The 26745-nt window shown below is 43.7% G+C and overlaps 1 protein-coding gene across 1 annotated transcript; it reads right to left on the reverse strand.

Moving 5' to 3' along the window:
* usp15 (ubiquitin specific peptidase 15) lies at window positions 1-25831 on the reverse strand. Its single transcript, XM_008294853.1, has 22 exons — window positions 25727-25831; window positions 24912-25039; window positions 24462-24592; window positions 22156-22282; window positions 21364-21509; window positions 19913-19974; window positions 19368-19457; window positions 14726-14873; window positions 13218-13391; window positions 12560-12718; window positions 12248-12472; window positions 12081-12164; window positions 11596-11690; window positions 11005-11193; window positions 10704-10822; window positions 10289-10570; window positions 10121-10191; window positions 8465-8580; window positions 8229-8378; window positions 6738-6841; window positions 5673-5761; window positions 1-2817 (listed from the first exon to the last, which is right to left on the reverse strand). The coding sequence occupies exons 1-22, from the start codon at window positions 25813-25815 to the stop codon at window positions 2428-2430; spliced, it is 3168 nt and encodes a 1055-aa protein (XP_008293075.1). The 5' UTR covers window positions 25816-25831; the 3' UTR covers window positions 1-2427.
* Between the last annotated feature and the right edge of the window lie 914 nt (window positions 25832-26745).

Below are 26745 nucleotides of genomic sequence, written 5' to 3' on the forward strand. Positions count from 1 at the left end.
GAAGCTTTACACAACTTTATTGAAGATTGTGTATAAATACACATGCACATTTCAAATGTAAACCCAAGTGAACTCAAGTGCAGCCAAACCTGGAAACCCCCAATATGTCATCATGCAAGGATGTCTGGATTATTTTTTACAAAAAAGTCCCAAAACAACAGAGTCATCCTTTATATTTTTTTTAAAAATATTCCCTCCCTGACAAGAGCACAGGCAAGACTTTGCAAACTAGTGTGTATGTGCGGGTTCGAGCCACCGACATTTCAGGTCTTGCCAAGGTTTTAAATATATTGTCTGTTTATTATTAAATGCTTACATATAAATAAATAAACTTTATCAAATGTGCACTCACAGAGTGAACTCTTATGTACAGTATTGTATAAGCCTATAGTAGCAATCACATCTCACTCAGTCAGGATGGGGTGAGTCGCCCAAAAAGCAAGGCAGAGCAGAGCTGATGAAGCCCACTGGAGTCAAAGCACAGAGATGCTTGTAAAGGCATGGTACACATCTAATATTCTGAGGCAACAACAGGTACGCTAATGCTGTTTTTACAATGAAAGAACAGGTAGAAAAGGAAAACGTAGCACTCCACCATGGAGAATAGTTTCATCATGAGTTACATCGATGGAGGAATATCCTGCAACGATCTGCCACAAAATATTTTCACTGTATCATGATCCCAAAAGCTGAAAAAAGGGCCTTTTAGGCAGACTCACCCCACAGTTTGTTTGTTTTTTTTCAGTTTTCTACCCCCCTCCCTCAAAGCTCAGGACCACAAAGAAGAAGCATACCCCCCCCAATCTCACCCCCGGAAAAGGGACGCATTCAGCCGATACCCATGAATTCATACAGCCGGTATCAAAGGCGAAGAACCCAACACCGTCACATTCAACCAAACCAAGAAAGGGAGCCGTGGAAAGAAAAAAAAAAAAAAGAAAAGAAATGAAAAGGCATCAATCACATACATCTGGTCGTGTTCATTCCATTCAGCATACATTCTGGCCCTCGTGTGGGTTTTTTTTTTTTTTTTCTTTTTTCTTGAGATGACGTGGCCGTGAGATAACAAGCAAATAATATGGACATTTTGTACACCAAGTGAAGGGGCCATGCAAGAGAGAGAGACGGCGTGATGTGCAAAGAAAAGGCGACTGGGCCGAGATTAAGAGTTTAAGGCCGAGGTGATTCAAACAAGAGACGACGCATCTGATGTCAGCGAAATCACCGATGTTCCTAATCTCGCAGCGCCTCCGATGTGAAGGAAAAAAAACAGCCACAGTAAAGCTTTAGATACCACCTATGAACTGAAGAGGGAGAGTGGAAGAGAAGATTTTAGCTAACTCTTAAACAGATATTCACTGCAATCCCTGCACAAGGTTGATTAAGACAGAGTGCTGAACTTCTTCTAAAAAAAAAAAAAAACTTTTCCTCATTTGTTTTTGCAGCTAAAATACGGACGAATACAATCTGTTTGGTTGTTCTGCAAAGTTAGCCGAGCACGTCTCGAATCCTGCTTTGTTGTAGGTTGTAAGAAATATGAATTACCAGCACAGAGACAGCGAAAGCAGGACCTTAAAGGCTAATGCTAGTACACCGTCTAAAAAAAAAAATACAAGATCACAGCAGCAGCAGCAGCAGCAGCAGCACGAAGCAGGACGTTTTGGCTGTTCGACACTATAAAACCACACGACTACAGGCTTCACTTGTTAAGTCTAGATTGTAGATGCGTCTCACCACTGGCGCGCTAAAGGCAGCTTCCTAAAGCTTCTTTTTATCGTGAGAGAAAAAAAAAACCCTCTGAGAGACTAAGTGGTTGTTAAATTGCAGTATGTCTGGCATTAATACATTAAAAAAAAAAAAGAAAAAAGGTGGATGGGTTGGTGATTGTGCAAGTTCAAAAAAGTTTCAGCGCATCATGAAAACTCAACATAGTTCAGTGTTTTTAAAATATTTACAAAAATCCAAATGATACTAAAATGATATGCCAACAATGCATTGCTCTCAAATATATATATATAGAAGTATATATATATATATGAAAAAACCAAAAAAAGAAGTAGAGGGAGATCCAGAGCGCGACACTGAAGTGCGTTACAGCCTCAGAATCGATCCCGAGAGTCGTCTTTTTTCTTTTTTTCCAGATGAGCAAAGTTCTAAACAAATGGACGTGGCGACACACTCACACTCTGCACACAAACACACACACACAGTGATCCAACCACAGAGGAGGGCCCTGATTTCTTAGAGTTGCGTACCCACCGGCGGCTCCCCGACCAAGCGTCCCCGCAGTGGCTCCGCCCGTCGAGCGCTTTGAGTCCGAGCCGCTGGGTGGGATGGTGGCGCCGCCGCCATGCTGAGTGTCCATATGGCTTTGGATGGAAAGATCCTGTTCTCTCTCTCCGTTTATCCCTGTTCCCCCAGTTTACCTCAGTTGGTTTTCATGGCGACGTCTCGATTGGGCGCCTGCTCCTCCTCCTCTTCCTCCTCTTCTTCCTCCTCCTCCTCTTCCTCCTCCTGCTGCTGCTGCTGCTGCTGCTGCTGCTCGTTGTCGTTCTTCCGGCGCCGGTTCTCGTTCAGATCCTCCTCGTCGCTCTGAACGGCGGTGGCAGCAGCAGCGGCGGCGGCGGCGGCGGACGAAGCCCCTCGAGACGACGAGGCGGCCTTCCTCTCCTGCCTCTCCTCGCCCTCGTTCTCCTCCTCCTCGCCCTCCTCTTCCTCCTCCTCGTCCTCTTCCTCCTCCTCGCGGTCGAGGGCGAAGTAGCCGGTGCCTTTCACCGTGTCCTGGCGCTGGTAGAACAACACGTATCCTGCTTTGGACTGCAGAACACAAAAACACAGGAAGAGTTAAATGCAAACACTGCTGCGTCTCAGCTTTAATGACGAATCCCTTTTAAAATTTTAACATTTCTGAAAGCTACGGCTGTTAATATAACATGACTTTGTTACTCTCTGGTAATGAGTCACACAACAAAAGGCTGCTGTACGATCCATTAATCATAGCTTAACCCCGAGGACTTCCCGCGCGTACGGACAAATAATGACGAATCATTCCGTCCAGGAAAAGTTCTCATAATAAAAAACAGGAAGCGAGCCTGCAATGAACTGATCACCTGACTGTATAAACACATCCTGTCAGTGCAAAGCCTGATGTGTCCTACTCCTCTGTGGCACAGAGCTTCACTGGTGCCAAAAAACTACTAAAAATACAGTGTGATAAGGCACACTGTTGGACTAGCTGGAGTCCAGGAACACACAATTGTAGTTTGTTCAAATACGTATTATTTCACTCCTGATAACAGCCGCTAGCAAAACACACGATTGTTTTAGTGAACTGTTTAACCCCAAAACCTTCCAGGATGTTTGAAAGGCCTGTTATCTATAAAAACCTGTCTAAATGACACCCTTTAGAAACAGAAGGAATCAACATATTTAAACATTTTTGGCGATCCTTAAACTACCGTAATGTCTGGACTATAAGCGGCTACTTCTTTCACACGCTTTGAACGCTGCAGCTTGAACAATGATGCAGCTAATTTCTGGACTTTTACGAATTCTCCTCGAGACAAAAGTGACATTGAGTGCGACGACGACAGAGAGACTGAGGAAGTGTGTGACGAAGTGAGGCTGTTCAATTCTGACACTGAAGAAGACGACTTTAGTGGCTTTAGTGCAGGAGGAAGATGAAGATAGCGATCAATGACTTTTCCTGGTAGGCTGCTGTAGTTTTTATTTTCTTAACCAGCCGTGTTACAGGCACTGTTCAGAAAAAAGCATCTACGTATTTGTGTATGTTGCCGGTACGTATTTTATTAAAAGTTTAAAAAATCTTTCTCTGTAAATATCTCATGTTCTAACGTGGACCCCTGCAGCTTATAGACAAATGTGGCCTGTTTATGTACATTTGTTTTCTTTTTAAAGTTAGTGGGTGCGGCTCATATTCAGGTGCGCTCAATAGTCCGGAATTTACGGTACTCATCTGTGATGCACCGCCACCAGAAAACATTAACATGAACCAGATTCTGTGCTTCTCAGTGCATCTATGAAGATATCAGTGACTCAGCTACAAACAGCGGTCATGTAAGAGAAAGACTTTTCAGCTAAACTGCAGGCTGTTTACTCAAAGTAGGTAAGAGACAGATACGGAAACAAACTAAAAACGTATCTGTAGAGTCATTTTGTTGTTGTTTTTTAGTACTAGTAACACGTGTCATAGAGCTGGACCCGAATAGCCGAATAGCCGACTATTCATTCGCTGTGCTGGAATCGGGATTTCAATTTTGACCTCCGAATATCCCTCCTCCCCCCACTGCCGACACCGATAGCGGATACAGTACTGTGACCGCTGTTGGCAGAAACGCCTGCTCATTAATGCCCCGTCGGACCGAACACTCACCCGCCACCACCTCCCAACTATTCAGGATATTCATCATTAATTGGGCCGAATATCCGGAGAACAGAAATGCTATTGGGACCAGCCCTGACGTGTAGATGATTGGATTTTGTTGTAAATGTTGATTCCAGGTTTAAACTTAAATTTTTTCTTTTTTGTGATTTGTGGCAATAAAATTTTGTTATACTGTAAAAAGACCATTTTTGAGTTGTCTGCCTTCTAGCTGTGGTTGTGCTGTTTCTAATGAGATGCAGGACTTTATATTACTGTTAAAAATGAGCCCACAGTGAGTGAAAATACAAAAATGTTGAAAAAACTGCTTAAAGTTCAAAGGGTTAAGAGAATTTTTTTTTTTTTTTTAAAGATTAACATTCAATTTAGTTTTTCATTTATATTTATATGGCACCACACCATCACAACATAAGTCCCCTCAAGGCATCTGACAAAGTAAAGTGAAGACTTGACATGATATTATTGAGAGGAACCCAATGATTCTTTTTACGTCTTCTCTAGGAATCAAGGGGCCCAAATGGAGGTCGGAAAGTGCAATGAGACGGATTAACACATTGTTAGCTTTGCTCTTTACATCAGATTTACTGTTGACAAAAGCAAGAACATTTCCAGCCTCATGCTTTAAATTCCATAAACTTTCAAACAGTCAACAGTCTGATTATCCAGTCTGTCTACGAAAAGGACACCCGTTAATGGAGTCGTGTCTAAACCGGAATCAGCAGGAATGAGGAAGCTAAAAGAGGAATACTCCGCTAAATATTTCATTCTTGTAAACAAATGGGAAATGGTTTGCAGGTTATCTGCGGCGAACACTGATGTGCAGATCTTGCCCCTGCTCGTTGCTTACGTTTCTTTAAACCTCATCACAAGCAGGACGGTGAAAGTGAAACCTGAGGGGAAGATGAATGCCACTTCTTTATTTTGAGTTGAGCTGCCTGCATTTCTTTAAAATACTTTAGGTTCATATTTTGGCTCTGAGGTGTAAAAACCATCCCAGACTTTCTCGGTGCACCCCGCTGTCGATGAGACGTTTCTTCTCCGGCTTCAAAAACACAACTCTGGCTACTTTATTAGTAGTTTTAGGGATTCTCAGCACAGTTGGACGTCTTTGAGGAATCAAATTGTTTGGCAACGTCGTGACTAACTGCAATCAGTCGCATTATTCGACGCAACGCAAATGAAAAATTCTAGTTTGTGTCCAGCGAAATGTGCCTTTGATGGATGTACAGTCGGACTGTTGCCTGTGGCGTCTGCGAACCGGGACACTCACCACTATCTGATCTTCGTTGGCAGGAGACACGCTGCTGTCATCAAAGTTGTACCACTTTCCGTCGTCTTTGTTCTTCGCGTAAGCGGTATCTGAGAGAGGGACGAGATTAAAAGACGTTATAATTAAAGCTCATTGATTGCTCGGTCGGGCAATAAACAGAATATTAATCTGCAACTGTTTGTGGTTTAATCAAATGGATGGAGACTGCCAAACATTCACTGGTTCCAAACTCTCAGATGTGAGGATTTGCTGTTTTGACAGTCCAGACCTTCAGTTTTGTTGTTATTCAGGCTCTGAATTTTAAATAAAATGACACCTTAAAGCACAAAGTCCCAGCTTTAGACACAGCAGTGCCTGAAGTTTAGGATTTCAGAGTAACTACACAGATACACATGAAGTTAAAGAAAATAATCTGATTTAAAATTTTGCAGAAGATACATCTAAGCACACACCTGAAATACTACAGAGTTACACACATGTCCTCATTTCAAGGTGGACTTTGACGTACTTGCACCGTTCGGCTTTTCATGTTCTAAAGCATCTTTTGACTTCAAACACAAGCTGTTTCAGTTACTGCACAGATTCTGCAATTTCAGAAGTGTCCTGATTAAAACGGAGAACACAAGCAACACTTCTCACTCTGAGATCTACTTTGGCGACAGGCGTGCTTAAAAACACGGCACAATAATGAGTCTGTAAACAACCGCAACAGCAACGCGCAACAGGAAACGAGTCGAGAAGACCGTGAAGCAAACTGATTTGTCTTTTAAAAACATGCCAGACCCCCGCTGAGCGTCTGTGATGAGCTGAGTTTGAAAAGCAGCCTCGAACGCAACCGGTTACAAACGATGTCAGCGCTGAGCTCATCGGCCTGCATCAATTATGGAGTGTTATATGTCGGGCGTGAGGGAAATACTATATGTGTAGAATATGTAAGAAAAGAGAGCATGACACAAACATGTGCTGATTGTTACTCTGGAAATCTATTGAACAACTACTATACGATTAAAACAATGTTGGTTTAAATGTGAAAAAGTTCCTCTGTGTTGTGTATTTAGTTCTTACAGTGGCCTCCTCCCATCCCGCCGTAGTGGTTGGAAACAGCGATGAGGTCGTAGCGACAGGGTCCCGCGTTGGGGTTGATCAGGAACTCAGACATGTCCAGATCCCTGTAGGAGAAACATCCAAACAAGTTGTCATGTGCACGTATGCGAGATATGAGTGTGCAGCATCGTGCTAAAACACCACAGCGTGATCGCAACGACAGAAAGTCTGTTTTGAGGTGATTTTTAATGACATGAAGTGCAGTTTGAAGCACTAAACCACAAAACCCACCAGCAGCTTTAAAGGGCATGTTATCTTTTAAAAAATATTGACAAAATTACACCATTTATCAGAGCCAGAAACTGTAGGAACAGACAGAAATTGTCAGATTTTGAACTTTCAAATGGTTCCTCTGCTCTTCATTGGTGATGCATTGTTCAGCCTGGAAAATGATGCAAATCCCAGCTTTAAATCATCATATTTCATCAAAATATTTTTCTCATTTAAAGATTCTGTCAAATAAAGTGTTTCCACAAAAAAGATGTGGCAAAAAACAAAAAAGATCTGCACCCCTCGGCGCAACAGGGAAGCCATTAGTGACTCAGCTGCGACCGACAGACACGTGATAAAATATTCAGAGAATTATTGGCTGACCCGGGCTGAACCGCAGACTGTGTTTACACAGAGCAGAGAGGAGATAAATATAGACAATAAAGTAAGAAGTTAAATATCTGAAGCGTGCAGAGCCATTATTTCTTCTTGTCCGTTAATAGCAGCATCTGTGGGTACTTTGAAAGTATCGTCATCGTTGATTCCAGGTTACTGTTGGGTGTTTGTTTTTTTTTCAATTTGGTAAAATCGATCATTTTAAAGGTGGTATTTTGTTTTGTTTTTTTCATTATAACCTTGGTATCTGACACAAACGACTTCTGAGGTCTTAACACTTCTAGTCGTGGTTGTTCTGTTTCCATAGAGGTGCAGGACTTTATATTGCAGTGAACAATGAGCCAACAGTGAGTAAAAATGTGACGAGAGAAAAAAAAAATTGCTTGGACATCACTGAAAACCTTCTGAAATTCATATCAAATCAATTTAAACTTGCTAGCCTCTTAAGGGAAATTTTAGCATTTGTGAATTCAGCCCAGCCTTGTTAAAGCCCCTTTAATTTGTAATTGTAATTTTAGAAATTAAAAAAGACCACCTTGTAAGTTGCAGTCTGACAATCACTGCACATGGTATTTAACTAAATTATCTGCATCACAAATTTACCTTTAAACAGACATATAAAACTGTACAGAAATCCCAGTTTGTACTATTGTTATGACAAAGCAACAAGAACAATCCTCACTCGTGTAAAGCAACAAACCATCTTATGGGACTATTGTGAGTCTGCACATCGTGTAAACGGATGATGTATTGTGGCTGTTGTGAAAAACAGAAACAATGAACAGAGCGCTGAAAACACACTGTTCTGTGATAAATCGCTTTTCCTCTGAATGTGTGTGTTTGTACCTGAGCGGGAAGTCGACGAGCGAGTCCAGTTTGTCCCTCATGTAGCGGCTATAAGAGAAGCGCTTCAGATGGACCACCAGCACCGGCGGCAGAGACCACAGGTCCAACTTCTTCGTGGCCTGTTGGTGTTGCTTACAGTTTGGACAGTACCTAAGAGACCAGACACACGTGTTAGGAAACGAAACCTTCACGTCACCACTTGCTTGTAACTGGTTTGTTATGACTGTGCTCCTCACCAAGGGTCCTCTGCTCCCAGCTTCTCCTTTGTGGTGAACAGTTCGATGCAGTCCTTCAGCTTGAAGAAGGCCTTCTTCTGAGGCTTGTACTCCATGCTCTCATGTTTGTCAAAGTCCTGCTCGCACGCACACATATATATATATACACACAGTTGTTAGACCAAACATTGACTGGACATGGATTATATCTCTGCACAAAAAGGGCCAGTTAACTTTTTATGAGTACTCTGCACTTACGATGCCTTTCTACAGGATAACACACTGGCTAATAAAGTGTCTTGAGCTCACTGTAGAACATATTTGAGGATAGATTTGGTGCATGGATGCAGAGCTAACATTTACAGTTTACTGTAACACATAACACCATTTTCATCTATTTGATTATATGGATTTGTGCTATTAAAATATTTATATTGGACTATAAAAATCTAAGTGGCAGAGCACAAAACAATACAGCATGTTCATATTGGACACAAAAAATACGCTTTTTTTCCTATAGTGAATACTGTTGGGGTTTAAAGCCTTTGTGTTTTAAAGGTCCCATATTGCACACATTCTCATCGAGTTAATGAAAGTCTCAAGTATCCCCAGAATGTGTTTTCATCTCAGAATATCTCCAAAATGGTTCTTTTCACCATGACTGTATAACTACTAGTCCTGTTCTAAACAGGCTGTTTCAACATCTGAAGCTTTAAATGCAGCTGAACTGCTTCTGTCCACACCCCCGTCAGGCAGGAGACTCTCTCTGCGTCTGCGATTGACAGCACAGAGCAAAAACAGTTGACCACACAGGAGCCAAACCAGATGTAAACCAGTGTGTGCCACGAGGGCTTTTCATCAACTTCTCTGAGTGATAATTTAACATGGAAATATCGTCGAATTCTCCGCACAGCTGTTGTAAAAATATTTGTTTAGTAATGCAAAGTGGCAGTCATAAAAGTAACTGTTGGTAACATGTACTCCTAATGAGATACGTTACAGTCCCTATTTCATACTTGTATCCGTTATCCGTCTTCTAACTGAGAAAAGTAAAAAAGCTTTATTGGGAATTTAGCTGTGTTGAATTCCAGTATATGTGAGCACAGAGAGCAGGAGAGAAGCAAACGTGTGAATGACTGACACCTGCTCAGTCTAAGTTTCACTAAAGCATCACAGGTGACATAAAAACACATTTATCCACACAGTTTTGTAAACTGGTTTCAAATGCTCTTACCATCTCTACATGCTCCTCAGCTTTATAATTTCCACACAACTCTGACCTCTGAGTGTACGACTGTAGCTAATAATACTGTCAGCTGCACAATGTGCTAAGACTAAGGACTCTCCTGATGCTGTGATGACATTGCCACCAACAATAAAAGTAATCCACTGGATTAAACACAGCATTGCGTTTACACCTCCTAGTTTTTAGGGCATGCAGTAGAAATGAGTGTTCACCATATGGGACCTTGAGTGATGCAGTGGCCACTAGTGACAACAAACCTGTGACCTTTTTAATTACAAGAGTCACTTGGATTGACTGTTGCTTCTGTCTGGGTCACATTTCCATATTTCATGACCTGATTGCAGACTGCATTTGTTGAAGCTGTTCTGCAACAATGATGCTGTAAAAACTAGACATCTGTATTGGAAAGCATCTTAATGTCTGAGTTTTACCTCAACAACAGTCTCATCAAAGTACTTCTTCTTGACTTCTGGTTCCCAGTCCAAGGAGAGATAAGAGCGGTCTGTGAAAAGGTGGACAGAATACACAAATTATCTCAAATCTTACCTGCATTTATTATCATTAGTCAATTTGAATCCCTGCTTCAGGCCACTTCCTACCACTAAGGCGGAGGTGTCCCTCGTCAAAGCGGATCTGCCTGGTGTCCTCCTTGATGAGCGAGAAGTCCGTTTTGCCCATGTTATTGAACTGGAATGTAAAAAGTCTCTTTCTGTTGTGCCCGGCTGTCTGCTGGCCTTTCGTGGAGTTCTGCGGGCCGACCACGCCGTTCTCCAGTTCATTGTCTCCGCCTACAGAATCCTCCGACTGGCTGTTGTCGTTCTCAGAGGGCAGCTCCTGATCCTGGCTCGACTCGTCGTCCTGCTCATCGGTCTCCATCTCACCTACGAGAGGACAGTAGAGCGCTTAGAAGCCTTGTAAAGAATAGTGGCTTACAATAACAAATGCAACGTGGGGCAAAAAAGAAGGCATTTAAAAAGGCCAAAAGTATTTAATATGATGTCTTTGTGCACTCACTCGGTGATCCCTCCTCCAGCAGTCCATTAGTGGCGTTCCCATTAACAGTGTGTTGTTTAGATGGCTGCGTCTCTTCACAGTCCTCCTCGTCTTCCTCTACAGAAGATCGTACAAACCGACTGCAAACACAAAAACATTCTGAGGTCCAGCAAACGGCATCTCTGTTTTAAACACGCTAATGACTTGATTACATTCCAAAGCAGCTTGTAAATTCAACAAACTTATGAGGCATCATCAAAACTGACGCCATCGATTTCCCCTCAGTAACTTCACGACCAAACACCGGAACAAAAGAACCTACCAGAGGCGCAGCAGCAGCATGTTGTAGAGTTTGTCTTCACTGAGTGTTCTGGGCACAGCGATGAGGAAGGGCTGTCCGAACAGTGGCGTGCTGGTGTGGTTGTAGCCCGACTGCTTGTACTTTTCCCTCAAGTGCACTGGGATCACTACGTGGTCTGTGTCCTCCACTCTGTTCACCGCCACCTCGAAGCTGCAGAAACAAGCGTGGAGAGTCCGTCAAGTTACACTTTGGCACAGGAGTAAAATGTGAAGCTGTATTTGGCAAATAAAGTGATTTAAAATAGCGGGCAGCAAGATATTCTATGCTTTATATCTCTGATGATGCAATTATAGCAGGTAATAAAGCAAAGAGATATAAATTTATGAAGCTATCCTTCAAATTAAACACAACTGAAGCTGTTTAATTCAAACTGAGTGCTACATTTTTGAATCTACTCTAAGACGTAGAGGCTGTTATTTATATCACGAACAAAGGACAAAAAGAAAGTATCCAGCAACACGAATGCAGTCTGGTTGTCGTCACAATTTAGATAACATGCGGCTGTAATCAGAGCAGAGATAACACAGTTTGTCAGCCGAGTTTGGCACTCACACGTAGATATCGTCTCTCTCCATAATGCTGCTGAGGTTTTCGTTGGTGGCAAAGATCCGGTGGAAACGGTGGTTGTAGATGTCAGTTACAATCATCTGGAGGATAAGAGAGGGAAAGCTAGTAGAAAGAAAAAGAAAGGAATCTTCCACTGACGGAGGCTAATTAAACTCACACAGCCATCTATCCCTCAGGCTGCTATGACAAGGTTGAGATTATGGGCAGTATCATTTAAATGCAGCAGATAAAACTTTTGTGGACTTAATTAACTGGGCTGCTTCTTTGTATTTCTCTTCCTTGATCTAAAAGGGAAAGATGCAACATTTTTTTTCCCCCCACTAGCTGCTGTAGCTCACTAGGCAGGGACAGTTAAAAGGGGAATGGACTATTTTGAGCTGCAGCGTCCGAGGGGATGTCAGCATTGTAGCGTGATGGCTAATAACAGGGAGGATTACTGCACAGAGCCGAGCTGACTGTGGTGTTTATACCTTCTCAGCAGGAACCCCAGACAGGCTGGAGAGGGAGGTACACAGGTCAGAGATGTAGCCCACCTTCGGCACGGTCAGCTTGTACTGAAAGATAAGAAGATTACCGTCTGCTGTATTCACATAAATCACCACAGCATGCCATTGTGCTCATTTTAATGCGCTGTTACCTGTGTGGGTTTGGCCAAAGGATCCAATCTGACTAGATAAACCTCCAACGTCCGTTCCTTCTTCATAGGCAGCGGAAGAGTCAAGTAGCAGAAAGGATCGAAGGTCACAGAGACCTTGGAGCACACAGGACACACCAAAGTTGACTTGAAAAGGCCGTGGAAGATGTCCACGATGATGGAGTCATTCCGCTTAATGTGGTTCTCCCAGGCCTCCTCCGCCACCACCTGGAGCAAAACAAAAAATGAGGCGTTACGATGGATCCTGAAATCATATTGAAAAGCATAAGCTCAGTTCTGTGCTGCCGGTCTCGCCTTATCAGGCCGTCCGTTAGCGTCCTTGAGCTGGATGTAGGGCTTCTTCCTGATGCGGTTCAAGTCCTCGTGAAGGCCGTCCAGGAGGAAGGCTAGGAGCTCGTGGGAGTCCTGCTGCTGGTAGCCCGAGAACTGAGGGGCGAAGCGGCCCACCTGGGTCTGGAGGATGGAAACATAGACACACTTAGTAAAATATGACACGTACAGAAGAGCAAAAACACTATTTTCTCCCCAATATTATACATCTTTAATAGGAAATCAATATCTTTTTTTCAAGAAATATAGTGCACCCATGTGTTTTCTTGTGTAGTCCAGCAGTTTGAGGCTAAAATAGTTAGCCCCACGATGCTAATGCAGGCTTCACAAACTAATGCTAGATGTAATTCACAACTTTGCTTAGGAGTCTGTGGAATCATTAAGTAACGTTGCCCTTACATTTTCAAGGAAACCTTCATTCTATAAGGAGATATCTGGAGATTCAAGCATGTTAGAGTTTAGCGTTACAGTTTAGACTGTGGTATGTTAGGACTGTGCTGCCCTTATAGGATGACAAACGTTCCTTTCCAAAAATGTCCTACCAGTAGTCTGGAGCGGACATTAAAAAATGCTTAGAGAATTTTGTTTTTCTTTCACACATTTTGTTTTTCCAGGTGATCACCTTGAAAGGCCTTGGGGTGACGTAGCTGTATTTTCCCGACCACAGCTGCTTGATGAGCTCGGCGTAGGCTCTGGCGATCTCCCCCTTCATACCCAGCGGATTGTCCTCGTTAAGCTCGTCTGTGTACTTGTCTTTGAGGAAGTACTCCGTCAGTGGAGGGATATTGCTTAAACACTGAGGGAAGGAGAGACAGCAAAAAAAAATCAGCTGGATTCAGTCTCTCCACGAGAACTTCCACACCATCATTATATTCACTAAAACATTAAAAACAAATACTTGTTAAAACATGCAGGGTTGCAGACTGTGACCATAAATCTATCAAGTGCAGCTAAATTTTTCCCTTTCTTGCACCGGTGCACCTGACATTTAGCAGGCTTTAGTATACGTGTGTTGCATTGTGTTTTTTTTCTCCATCCACATTTTGCACCACATCGCAGATCGGTAATTGTGTGCTCTGCAAGTTTCTGTTCCCACTAGAAGCCCTGTTAAACCACTGAGCCCTGCGCTTTGACTCTTCTGTAGCTGGTGAACAGCCCATAAGATTGAATCCCCGCAGTTTGATTGGTGTGATATTTAAGCATTGATTCTGGTTTAGTCGAGGCATTTTTATTTTACTTTTTTACTATTTGCCTTATTAGACACAATGCTGAATTACTAAGGGTGTCTTTTTTCGTTGTTTTATTGTCCTTTGTGCATTTTATTGCTGCTATTACATCCTACTGATGGTGTTTACTTGCATTTGCTACTTGCAGTGTTTGTTTCCTGCTCTCACACAGTATTGTCCCGTCTCATCTGACACACCAGTCGTAAACAATGCTATCGCGTCTGAGCAAATTCATGAGGGGCATCGGGTCGCTTATGGTTCGGTGAAGAGTCAGCAGATTGATTCACTGGGGACACAAGTAACCCTCAGTTAATTATCAATGTGCTGTTGACCAGTCAGTGTTAAACCTACTACTGCTGCTGCTGCTAGCCCCTCACCCACTGTCCATGCACATTCTCAGGCTTTTTGTAATGCTCTCCTGTGGGAGAAGAGCTGCACTGAGCAGCCTATTACGTTTTCGTTATCATTTGTTACTGTCAGAATAAACGAAGAGAGATCACGGAGTGCATCTTCTCCAGAACAACACAACGCAGAAGCCCGGCGGTTATATTTATTATAGCAGCAACAAAAGGTGCAGTGAAAAATTCCGAATGCACCGAAATGAAAAAGTTATCAGAGCAACCAGTGTAAAAAGTTTGATTTTTGGCCAACATAAAATAGTTAAGCCTACTGTTGGACCACGACAAGGTGTCAGAATAGCTTCAATACTCCTCCATATATTTAACAATTCATTCTACTGTGCAGCATCTTGGTCTTTGGAGATTAGTCTCTCCAGGCAAGAAATTTAGTGCAAAGTGCTGTCATTTAAAGTTCTACTGATGACTTGAAAATTACTGTATAATTAGTGTAACTTTTTTTATTCTCTCCAAGGCTGTGAAGAGCTCCCTGAAGGCATGCTTGTTACCTGCACAGCAGAGTTCATGAAACAGGTGTTGCCCAGGTTGGAGAGTCCACAGAGGCCGGAGCGCTCACTCTGCCTACTCTGGTCTGAGTAGTCATAGCTGTTGCTGTAGGGGTGGTAGGACGGCAGACTATAGCTCGAATTCTTCACACTGCACAATAAACATACAAATACACAAGCAGACACGTTATACAGAGCTGAAAAGCTGTTTGTCAAACTGCTACAGGCAAAGAAAAACTTAATGCACGTGTACATACAATAATGGTAGCTCTATATTAAGTTAATCACGTTAATGCTGCTTTAAATCAAGATGAAGTTGTTAATACTCTCAACAAAACACTAAAAAGACTACAAGGCAAACATACAGCTATAGCTTCTACTATTACCTACAAAACTACAAAGCCCCCTTCCCCCCACACACAAAAAAACTCCCTGAGGCTTCATAGAAAATCAGTAAAAGCTTTAACATAGGCCTCCACAACTGCAGCAATCAGCAGACCTCTGGGAGGCCGGCAAGGCAGTGTTGCTCGTTTCTGGCTCCCACTGGTCAAGCGAAACTGCTGTGATGGCGGTGGAGGCAGTGGCCTCGCAGTTCAGCACACGATGGTCCACCCTCCTGCTGTCCAGCTCCACCGCCTCGGGCCTCAGGCACCACCAGCAACACAGGAGCATGACATCTCAGCCCCGCCCCGGCCCACGCCGGCCCACATGTCCGCGCAAAACTAAACACCCAGCAGCCTGGACGGAGTTCGGTTGGGGTCCGACGCATGCAAAGTCGGGTTTTTTTGTCGAGGCCGAGAAGAAAAGTCTCCACTGTTCAGTAGTGGTGTTAACTCAGCTCAACCCAGTGCAGCTCCAAAAAGCAGTTTCAATACAGTCCAGGTGAAGTTTAGGCCTAAATCTGACTTCTAAGTCCAGCACAGGCCGACACACAAGCCGTGGAATTCCTAAACACACAAAATCACACACTCTTGTCTCTCTCAGAGCCAACTGAGCAGGTCCCCTCTCCTCTTCTCTCCCCTTCTTCTTTTTCGGGCTCGACCGCCTGTCATCTTGTTATCCTCTCTGCCTCGGATCCCTTCGCCCTGTCCTACGCCGTCCTGTCCTGTCCTGTCCTCTGCTCCTCCCTCTGGCCTGCCTGCTGCTCTCTGCCGCTCTACGGCTACCAGCGGATATTTATAGCAGCAGCAGCAGCAAGGATGCTCAAGACTACTGCTACCGATGCTAGAGGTGCACCGAGAGAGAAAGAGGGAGGGGAGGGAGAGGCAGAGAGAATAGGGGGGAGGGGCGGACAGTACAAGGTGGTGGTGGTGGTGGTGGTGGTGGTGGTGGAGGGGGGGAGGCTGACAGAAGAGAAATGAGATGGGGATGGAGGGAGCAGCTGATCCACTGCATCCAGCTGAGGCTGCAGTATTCACAGGCCTCTCTTAGTATCTCTCTGCCTCAAATCACACAAACACGTTCAACACAACATTTATCCCCTTTTCTCGTTCGTTCCGCTCTATTCCCCCCTCCTCAACTCGACACACTAACACACAAATTCTTTCCTCTCTTGCTGGTAAGACTAGCGCCCCACCTTTAGTAAGTAACACTTTGACACCCCCTCCCCTCCTCCCCGTCCTCTTAAATATGCAATGGCTGCGTGCATGAGAGCTTTAAAAGGTGGGAGGGTCTAAATAAATTAACTAAAAGCTGGGGAAAGGGTTGGTTTTATCACCAGGGGCGAGCTGAAGATGAAATGTATTCTGAAGGTCACTTAGACTGCAGAACATGTGCATCGCAATGAGCTCAGGGGAGAGGGGAGGTAAAGAGACACAGGGAGAGAGTGTGAGAGAGAGAGAGAGAGAGAGAGAGAGAGAGAGAGAGAAAGGGGGGAGAAAGTGAGACTGGCTGCCAGAATCAGGGGACGACACCTCATAAGGCGGTGACACTTACTGCTGTTGTTGCAGAGCGCCGCTGCTGAGGCTAAAAACCGACCGGGGCCAAAACCGCAAAATCAAAAAGACAAGTGTTATGTAATGTGGGAACACTTCACATGAGGGTGAAAAATATATATATATAAAAAAAGAAGGTCCATGCATAATTCAGAGGAAACGACAGCGCTGGCACAAAAGTGAATCAGGGACAGCAGAGCTGCTGGGAGTGAAGATCCAATTTCCCCAAGTCACCCGCTCAGTGCATCCCACATTAAAAAAAAAAAAAAAGATGCCACTGCTATCAAAAAATAGAATGCAGAGCTGTTTCGAGGACAACTGAGCCAGAAGTCTAATACTGAGATTATCTTTTATTGTACAGCAAGTGAGTGTAGGAAGAATGAGGCCGAGTTCACTTATCAATATTGATTTTTCGGGTGGCCGAGCTTGTGGCTATTTTTCCCGCATTCCAGCAGTATTAAGAAACGCAACGCACACCGTCTATATCTAAGACACACAGACACACTCCAGCATGCAGTAAATCACACACAATAGGTGGAAGGAGGGGACAGCAAAAGTCCAGGGGACAGCAAAAGGTAGGAAGCTCCACCCACAGCGGAGCAGTGCTCTCGAGCAAATGGCTGACGGAGCCTCTGGGGTCCTAATTAGCAACAAATCAAATTGAGGCTGCAGTGAAATATTTGGAAAATGGAAACAAAGTGAGCTTGCCTTGCAAAACTAAGCTGCTGTAGTATTTGAGATGTTCCTGAGATTTGAGCTTATAGCGCTTCAGATCACCTTGTTAAGATGGTTCATAATAACCACTGTAAACATGTAGGAGCACCAGAGCTGCATGATTGAGCCGATTTCCTTTTTGAGCAGTTTACGGATAAATGTTGTTATTTTGCTGAAACTCCAGATGTGCTGCATCGACTTCCACTACACACAGGGGCGCTGTTAGACACCAGGATGACCCAGTCGGCTGTTAGCAAGTGCTGAGCTTGCTTTATAGAGTAAAGAAGTCAAACCTCACTGAAGACTGATCTTTAGAAACAAACAAAGCAGAACTAAAAAGGTGTGAGAACATTTTAGTTTACTGTACTACTCTATTTCATCGGCGTTACAAAGCTTCGGTGCAAAGTCTGTCTCTTGTAGCTGCGCTCTGAACGCGCAGCGGATATTTCACCATTTGTTTTAATAACAGACGCAATAAGAGTTAAACCTCATTCACACTAACCACAGAATTGCATTAAAACAACAAGAGGCTGCAGGTAATGGTAAGACATGAAATACGATCCAGGATGTTCGAACCGAGTTGCAGCTCCATGAATCTGCAGCTCATAAAGCACTGAATGCAATATTCCTACAACTGTAGAAAGCCATCAAGGCGGATCTTAGTTTATCGTTTGCGGGGTAAAGAGCAGAAAACACATGTTCAGGTTAAAATTAATCTACCAAGAATGTGCATTTGCATAAATTCGGCTGGTCCCTGCAGATAGCACGGCTGCAATAAATTTGCTGCACCAGATGACTTGAACGACTCTATTTGGAAAGAATTATTTGTTCTTGAGTGATTATGGAGGGAAGCACATCTGTATTAAAAACAAAAAAAAAAAATAGTTGAAAAAAAGCTGAAGAAAAGCTCTCATATGGCACAACTCCGACAAAACCATCCAAAGCTGTTTTTTGCTTTTAATCTGCACTCGTCATAAAGAACATTGCAGAGTCTCGTGTAGCGCCAACAACTGTAAAACATTGCCAACAAAGCACCTGTTTTACGTCAACATCAGGTTTTCTGCAGTTAAAATACTTTTGCTGCATTTCTTTTTGCAATTCATCTTCTTTTTCAGGGTTTTGCTCCACGATGGTACTCATTTTGCTTTGCACATGTGGAGTCTCTGTCCTAAAAATAACCTTCGCTTGGCGTAAATGATGCTCTATCGCTTGTAGATTAATGCACGACTTTTGTAACAAGCAGCAAAAAAAAGAAAGTTCTAGTGGGATGTGTTGGAATGAATTCACCTTATTTCACACTGCACCTTCTGCAATGACACTACTACATCTTCCCATCCAGCTCAAGTTGAATCTGAATTCAGCCCCCTGATATTCTATAAACTGGATGTTGGAAGTAATTTCTCTATAAAAGAAAAGGTAAAATGGTGGCAGATTGTTAAGTAAAATGACATTAACCCTAATCATGCAGCTCAAGCTAGCCAACGCTATCTATCAGTCTGATTTAAAGTCAGATGTAAAGTATTAACTAGCATAATTAAATGCTGAGCAAGGCACCCAGAGGCACCGGAGGGCCGTTTTTAGAGAGCACTGCTGTCGCTGAAGGAAATTCCAAGAGATCAGCCCCACGTAAGCCCCTTCCTCCCTCCCCTCCCCTCCTCCCTGCCATCAGCTCTTACAGCTGAATCTGCAGCATCAGGAGGTAGATTTAAAACCCAAATCACAGCCAGAGATAGACCGCTACGAAACAAAGGATTCCAGAATGGAGAAAATACGCTTCAGTAAGTGTGACTGAATCGTGGAATGAGTGTAAATGGAAGCTGAGGAACAACTGAAGCAACTTTGGAGTGTGTTTTTTTTTGTTTTTTAAGCCACTAGCAGCCAATTCAGCCTGAAATTCCAGCTCGATCTGTGCTGAGCAAAACACCTCAGGCTCCATCTCTGGCTGTTGGCATCCAAAACCCACCCCTCAGCTATTCAACCCAACAACTATGCCTTACTTCCTGCTGTTGAAGCTGCTGTTATGATTGTTTGTGAGAGATGAAGGCGAGATCTTTGGCAAAGCAGAGAGATTGGAAGCACCAGATGACCTTCAAAAAGATAAAGAATAGACCATGAGTTAGAGGAGAAAATAAGGAGCTGCTCCAGAGAAGAAGAAAAAAAAAAAAGAAAAAAAAGGTGTGCGAGTGTCGCTCAAATCAAACTGGGATGAATTAAAACAAATTGAGTGGTTATGTGAGCAACAAAAGGTCAGGCGAGAGACTGAGGCAAAGTTATAGAGAGAGGGGAAACTTTTGAAGATGGCACGGCGCTGTAGTGACAGAGCAAGTAGTTACACGTTTAAGGTTGTAAACTCCAAAAAGAGGAGGCAATGGGGAGGTGTTTTGGGGGCAGCTCACCGAGTGAAGGACTTCTGGAGCTATGTCACATCATATTGCAAGAAAATTAAAAGTAGCGTTTGAATACAGTGTGGATTCCAGTGCTTTGGTAGAACTCCTGAAAGTTCGCAAAGAAAGAGAAGCCAGGCGATGTGCCATTCACTCACTTGGGTGCCGTGGAGCCTCGGGGCCATGTGCCATCCTCGTTCTTCTGCTCTATTACGAGAACCTGTGGGAGACAGAAGAAAGAAAAAGAGAGCTCCATCTGCTTCCAAACATTTAAGCTTTTGCATCTCACGCCCCACTGGGGACCACTGAAGCCGAAGCTGTCTTTGTTTGCCGTATTGATACGCATTTATCTAGAGTTTTACTACTCGGATGTGACCAAAATATCAAATTCTGGAAGCAAAAAAAAAAAAAAAAGATGTTTTGGAGACAGCAGCAGACAACCTGTCACTGACGTCTCAATCAAGCTGAACGGGGAAGACATGAAGCCAAGGTTTTTGCTTTTTTTTTTAAATCATAAACACAAAGGAACAGATGTGTTTTTCTGTCCACACACACAGCAGACAACCTGTCACTGACGTCTCCATCACAGAGTGGTTGTTTCTAATGGGAGAAGATGGGCAGCCGGATGGATCTTATCTGCTGGGGATTTGCCTGATTCTGGCCAATCCGGTGCAACAGCTGCCGGTGAACGGGACAACCCTGTGACCTGAGGCCTGCTGGCTTCACAGAGGCCAGGTGTCTAAATTAAGCCGCATGGACTCGACCGTCAGGTGGATGCCAGGACATACGTGAGCATTTAAAGCAGCTTACAGGGGAGAGGTGGCTGCTGGCAGTTACAGGTCGGCCTGCTGGTTGCTCTAAACACCACTTCACTTTCAATTCCTGCAATACATCTGTGTTTCAACCCTCTGAACACCAAGCAGTTTCTGGGCAGTTTTTTTTTGCTCCTGTCACATTTTTAATTTAAATATTGACGACAAAATACAGTCTTGTGCAAGGCAAGGCGAGGCAGGTTTATTTGTATAGCACAATTCATACCGCGGTAATTCAAAGTGCTTCACACAAAAGTCTAAGAAGACAAATAAAATCAGTCCTCAGAACAGGGCGGCCTTTATGAAGTCAGCAAAACCATGACTAAAAGTAAGAGAACTGAAAAATCTCTTTTAGGCAGAATGACACAGTTATAGTACCATAACAGAACCACCTGCAGAATATTCCTTATTTCATGGTCTGTTATGACGAAATGAGTCATGCAATTGAGCTTCACATCTGTTTTTGGTTGCTTGGTCATGAAGCTGTGATTAGCTGCTGTGTGCCATGCTGGTCGTTATATTCTGATGGATTAAAACACAGAAGAGAAACGAGGTTTTCTGAAATCTCCCTGAACTGTGACTTGAAGGAGCTGACTGGCAGAAAACCCAAGTAAAGAAACAGTATCTGAAAAAGGTCTTTGAAACTAGAGCGAGTTTCACTGAGTTCAGATATAGCTGCCTACATAGCAAACCATATTTGGCCACATGTGTGTCAATTTTGTCAAATGTAAGGGGGGAAAGAAAAACCCTCCGAGGCTGTTCAAACTGCTCTCTGATGAAACTAAGCAAGTTCCTACCTGTCCTTGATAGAGGCCGGCGTCTTGGATGGTGCTGTCGGGTTTGTTGAGGGGCTCGAAGGTGTTGCTCATGTACCTGTTCCACAGCCTGGTCTCCTTCTCATCAGGGATGCTAAACAGCTTCCTCATTTCTTTCTCTATCATGTCTGTGGCAAAAAATTATCAACAGAAACACCAAAGACAACATCAGAAAGGTTGACATTGTACTGATACACACAGAAACACGTTGGACTCATAAACGTACGGTGAAAAGACCGACCACAACCATTGTTCAGCCACAAAGCAGGAACTATTCTCTGAATTCATCCATTTTCATGTTGGCTTTGAATAGAAGCCTGCATAATTCTGGGGCATGAACGGACACGGTGACATGGGGGTATAATGAAAGGTGGTTTCGTGACAAAGCAAAGGAACTAAAGAGAATGTTTGGATTTTTTTTTTTTTTGGAAACAACAAGCAGTGGCAAGAAATATCTTTAATCAACCACAGAGTCATGTACTCAAGAATAACATGACCAGAGTGTGGAATTATTAGTTTGTTTCAGCGTGTGTTTGTCAGACATAATGAGTGTTTAAGTATGTTAAGAAGCACTGCACACATTCTCTGTTCCACATCCAAATAGATGACAGCTGTTGCTTTTACATTTTCAGGGTTTTGTGAGCATTTGGGTGACAACATTTTGTGAAAATTCTGATATTAAACTGTGAACTTAACCCACTTAAAGTCAGGGTGGAACTTTTTGGAGGTCACTTAATCCTGAGCAGCAGCTACTCCAGACGAATTCTTGCTTACCTATTGTGTCAGCTTTACTGAAGCGTCTGGTGATCACATTGTCCATGTTGCTGTCTTCACAGAGCTTCAGCTCCGTCAGGTACACCTCCACCTTGCAGTGCTTCACAAACATACCCTGTTCCACCACCTGGAAAGAAAAACAACAACATTATGTACACGATATCTACGTTACATTTTTACTATGCAACTAATAAAGAAAGAGACACAAGCTTTATATATGAGTAACTACTAGTGGATAGTTCAAGCTATTTTTAACACTTGCTTTACTATCTGTGTCATGTCTGGCAACACAACACAATACGTGACTGCTTGGAGCTTTATGCAACAACACACGAAACAGCAAAAACAGGACATGAAGCGGCCAATGCAAAGGAAAAAACCTGGCTGCCACCTTGTATTACTTGTATGAGTATAGCAGATGACAATGTATGCTCCTGTTTGTCATGATACAGAAAAAGACTCTTCAGCTTGCAGTTAAACACACACAGAATCTCACGAGAAGCTAGGAAGTAAATGTACCGCAATGAGTGAGATGCAACTCTGACATTATCTCTTTCTTGTCTAGTTGCTGCAACAATGAAATCTAACAGGTAAACTGTGGTTTTGTACACAGCAAAGCAGAGTCCGCTGCCCTGGCTGCCATTCATCTGGTGTCCTGATAGGAGCGGAGTCAGAGTGAAGTGCCGAAATTAGCAGCACCTCGTGGAAACAGCTGAGGGGTCCCGGCCTATTTATTTCACCGCTGAGCCCCTCCAACACACACACACACACTCTCACATATAATACACACAGTACCAACTTCAGAAATGTCCCTGAGAACTGCAACAGTCATGCACACACACAGCTTAGATTCTCCCCCTCTCCTCCCTCCCTCCCCCCTTACCCAAACCCCGATCTCCCAGTGGGCCAATCCTGCCCCTCAGCACGACGCCCATGTGTTTGTAAGCTCGGAGCAAAAGCCCAACTCTGACAGAATTTCTCAAATCAGAGCCGAGCCAAAACCATTCACCCCACCCACCCCTCCTCCTCCCATACTGGTTTTGCCTCTCGCACTCCACTCAAAAAGCTGCTTCTCTCAAGTGTGACCTCAGCCGGAATGCCTCCACTTAAAAAGGAAAAAAAAAAAAAACAAGGACGTAGGAGAACTCCACCGGTGTTGACAATCAAACCAGAAGAGGACAGCGGAAGGAACCATAGCACCGAACCTGCGACTACAATCCTCCTAAATCCATTTTTTTAACCGCTTGTGCTCCACCCCTCACCCCAGGATGACACAAAAACCAAAGACTTTTTTTCCAAAGAAAAAGCAGAAAACTAATAATGAACCTCCTGCATGTTGTGTCTCGCAGATCGCTCCATGTAGCTTTTCAGTCATCCAGAACGTTGCCTGAAAATAGAAACCCTGCGGCCACCCGATACGTCCCACGACATACATGGCAAAAGGGGAGGGTCGATAAAAGGTGGTGGGGGGGAGAAGGAAAGAGAATGATAGAGGGGGAACAAGAGCCGCTTCCAGCAGCCATGATGCCATGACTGGCGAGATTTAAAGTGGGGATTTGATACTGTAGGTCCTGTTGAGTTGTGGGGGCCACCATGAAGAATTCCACTGAGTAATCAACCGGGACCACACATACAGCCATTCTGTGCCATATCAACACTTGTATAGGTACTTATTGGCCCTAAAATAACCCAAATTACATGACAAACATGAATGAAGGTCTGAAGGAAATGAATGAAATGCACCATCATTGTTTCTTCAGTTTCTAGCCATATAAATATCCAATATGTTAGTATTAATTTATCTGTTTCCAGGGTCTGTGCACAGCATATTTCATACATCTAACTGTCCAAACAAGCCAACCAATTCCTATATACTACAGCATTTCACAGGGTTAACCTCAGAGCTACATGAATCCACTCTAAACTAAATGTTGCATCTATTTATTGTTTTGTTGAGTAGTTGTGGAGTCATATCAGACATTATCAACAACTATATTCCTCAATTATCATCAGCTCGTGACTTCTGCTAGTCAATGATGCACAACAATCAAGATCTTAAGTTTCTGGTAGTGTTGGGAAACAATCAAGATCCAGATGTTAAGTTTCTGTGTACAGATGTGCCTTTCCATTCCTGCATCCATTTTCCCTCTTTTACTCCAACACAAACCACCCTGCACACCACACCTACTAATCTCAACCACTACGTTTCAAAACAGAAAGCCAGCTTTCCGCGTCTCATAGCACCATGTTGATTCGGTCATCAAGCAGCAGCAGCAGCAGTTTGATACTAATGACTGAAGCCTTACCTTGCGAGCGATTGGCTCCTGACCCTCTGTCAATCCATACCAACTGACCAGCTTATTCCAGCCTTCTGTTGGGACCAGGATGTAGTCAAGCTCATCAATGAGGTGCTCCTTGATGGCCAACACATCCCCGTCTGGAGGGAGGAAGAGAGGGAGGGAAAGGGTGAGAAACGAGCAGGCAGGCAAACACAATCGGTGGGTTAACACTTACACCACTGACCCTGCGCTGACTGTCTCACAGGACACAAAACACACAAAGAAAAAGGTATGCTGGAGAGCTTTCTATGAACCCCCCAAAAAGGCTACCCTATAGAGTCGGTAGACAATGTTGTTTTTGTGCCCTTTTCCCTGAACTCTTCCAGAATAGAAGCTACACTACTACACTGTTCCACCGGAGTATCTATAATGCACCTCTAATGATGACTTAAGGAGATGAAGCAGCACTTGTCTTACCTCTGAGAAGGCCGGAGTTGTCAACAGGTCCTGGGTAGACATTCTGGTCACCCATCTGGTATTTGTCCCAACTGTCAAATCCCACATATTTCTTCCACTGTTTGAACCAGTGACTGTCCACAAGGTACCTGCAGGGAAGGCAGCCAGGACAACATCAGCTCTGATTAAGGAAGCTGTGACACTCTTAGTCAGACTAGATCAAGCTCAAGGGGTTGTGTGCAGGTTTTTACAACAAGCTTTAAGACGAGGGTTTTAGCACCCTACACAAATCTGACTTTGGGAAGCAAACATCACACACGCTGATACGTGTAACCGTAGCTTTCTTGACGACGAGTTGAGTTCAGGTTGCTGCAAGCCTGGCCAGCTGGCTCTGTGATTTTGACAGGTGGTTCTTTTCCGACTCCGCCCTGCCGAAGTCGACAGATGAACCCACTGACTGGCGAACCACTTGGAGCGTCGGTAGACTAGCCGATTAGCTGTTAGCCTGCTAACTAGCCAAATCAGACAAACGACGCGGAGTCTCACTGAGATCGTGTCATGAGATAAAAGGCGAAACGGGAATTTGGAAGTGGTGAATGTGACCACCGGAGTGCAACAATTAAACGATACGTGCGGTCTGTCGTTGTTCACTGGAGTCTAGCGGCTGGCGTTAGCTTTAGCCGCCGCTAGCTGCCACACATGAAGCTGACAGGCTGCAGTTACTGTCAACACGGCCCGTCCCCGCCGCTTTCTCCTCCTCCGTGGCGGTGACAGCCTCGGCGGAGCCGGCCGACAGCCCCGCGGCGTCCCTAAAAGGATTTCAGCTCGAGTCTTACCAAGTGTCCCCCTTTCTTAGCTGTGTTTTCAATAGTGCCGCGACCTCTCCTCTCTGGGTATCCAGATCAGCCGCTCCTCCTTCCGCCATCTTTCCTCAGACATCACCCGCTGCATGCCGGGAAAGTGGGCGTTACCGAGGTACGTAGAGCGTGACGCCGGCGTCGCAGCCAATCAGCGATGGTGCGGCGGTGCTGGAGAAGCATGACACCCAGCGGTAAAATTATTCTAGAAAATGGTTCAAAAGTGCTCCATCATTGTGGCTGCAAAGGCTTCTGGATCTCTGAGCAACTGTAATACTGAAAATGTATTAAGAATTTATTTATGTAATTAATGAATTACTGTAATTTAATAAAAGGCACTTCGATTTTCTTGAATCAAGCCCAGAAGTTTCAGAGATTTCAGCCTATAAAACCATGAGCCCCTCAATAACTGTATTGCCTCAGTTGTTACTGATCAGATAACATCCAACTTGTATTAACCTCAGACCAGCACTGCTCTCCAACCACTAATCAGTATCAATCACATTATTATATAAACAGAAGATGTTTAACAAAACTTCCTTCAACTAAATATAAGAAAACTATTTGGCAATAAAGAAGGAAGGTTCATGTTTAGTGTTTACATCAAGTCCAGAGCTCTAAAAACTAACAGATCTCATTGACAAGCATCTACATTTTAGCAGCAACATCAAACCTGAAACTAAATCCTCATGATGGCACCTTTAAAAGAAACTGAGAAACTTTTACATTCAAGCAAGATTTTAAAAAACTCATTCATGCTTTTGTTTCTTGCAGAGTCACTTACTGTAATGTACTTCTTTCAGGCCTTCCTAATTACACAATTAGACATTTGCACCTCTTTCAAAATGCTGCTAAAACACCAAGATTAAAAAAAAACACATTATCCCAGATCCTAGATTCCTTTACTGGATTCCAGTTAAATGTAAAATTAAATTGAAGTTCCTACTTTTTGTTTATAAATCTCTGAATGTCAAATAGCATTTAGTCGTTTTGTTGCC

Source organism: Stegastes partitus, unplaced genomic scaffold, assembly GCF_000690725.1.
Source record: "Stegastes partitus isolate 25-593 unplaced genomic scaffold, Stegastes_partitus-1.0.2 Scaffold1001, whole genome shotgun sequence".
Lineage (NCBI taxonomy): Eukaryota > Metazoa > Chordata > Actinopteri > Pomacentridae > Stegastes > Stegastes partitus.

Excerpts from the sequence above, each read along its gene's own strand:
- usp15 (XM_008294853.1), bottom strand. The coding sequence starts at position 25,815 with ATGGCGGAAGGAGGAGCGGCTGATCTGGATACCCAGAGAGGAGAGGTC. Across the intron at positions 11,194-11,595 it reads GAGAGAGACGATATCTACGT|CTTCGAGGTGGCGGTGAACA; the intron begins GTGAGTGCCAAA and ends TTGTTTCTGCAG. Across the intron at positions 10,571-10,703 it reads GCTGGAGGAGGGATCACCGA|GTGAGATGGAGACCGATGAG; the intron begins GTGAGTGCACAA and ends GTCCTCTCGTAG.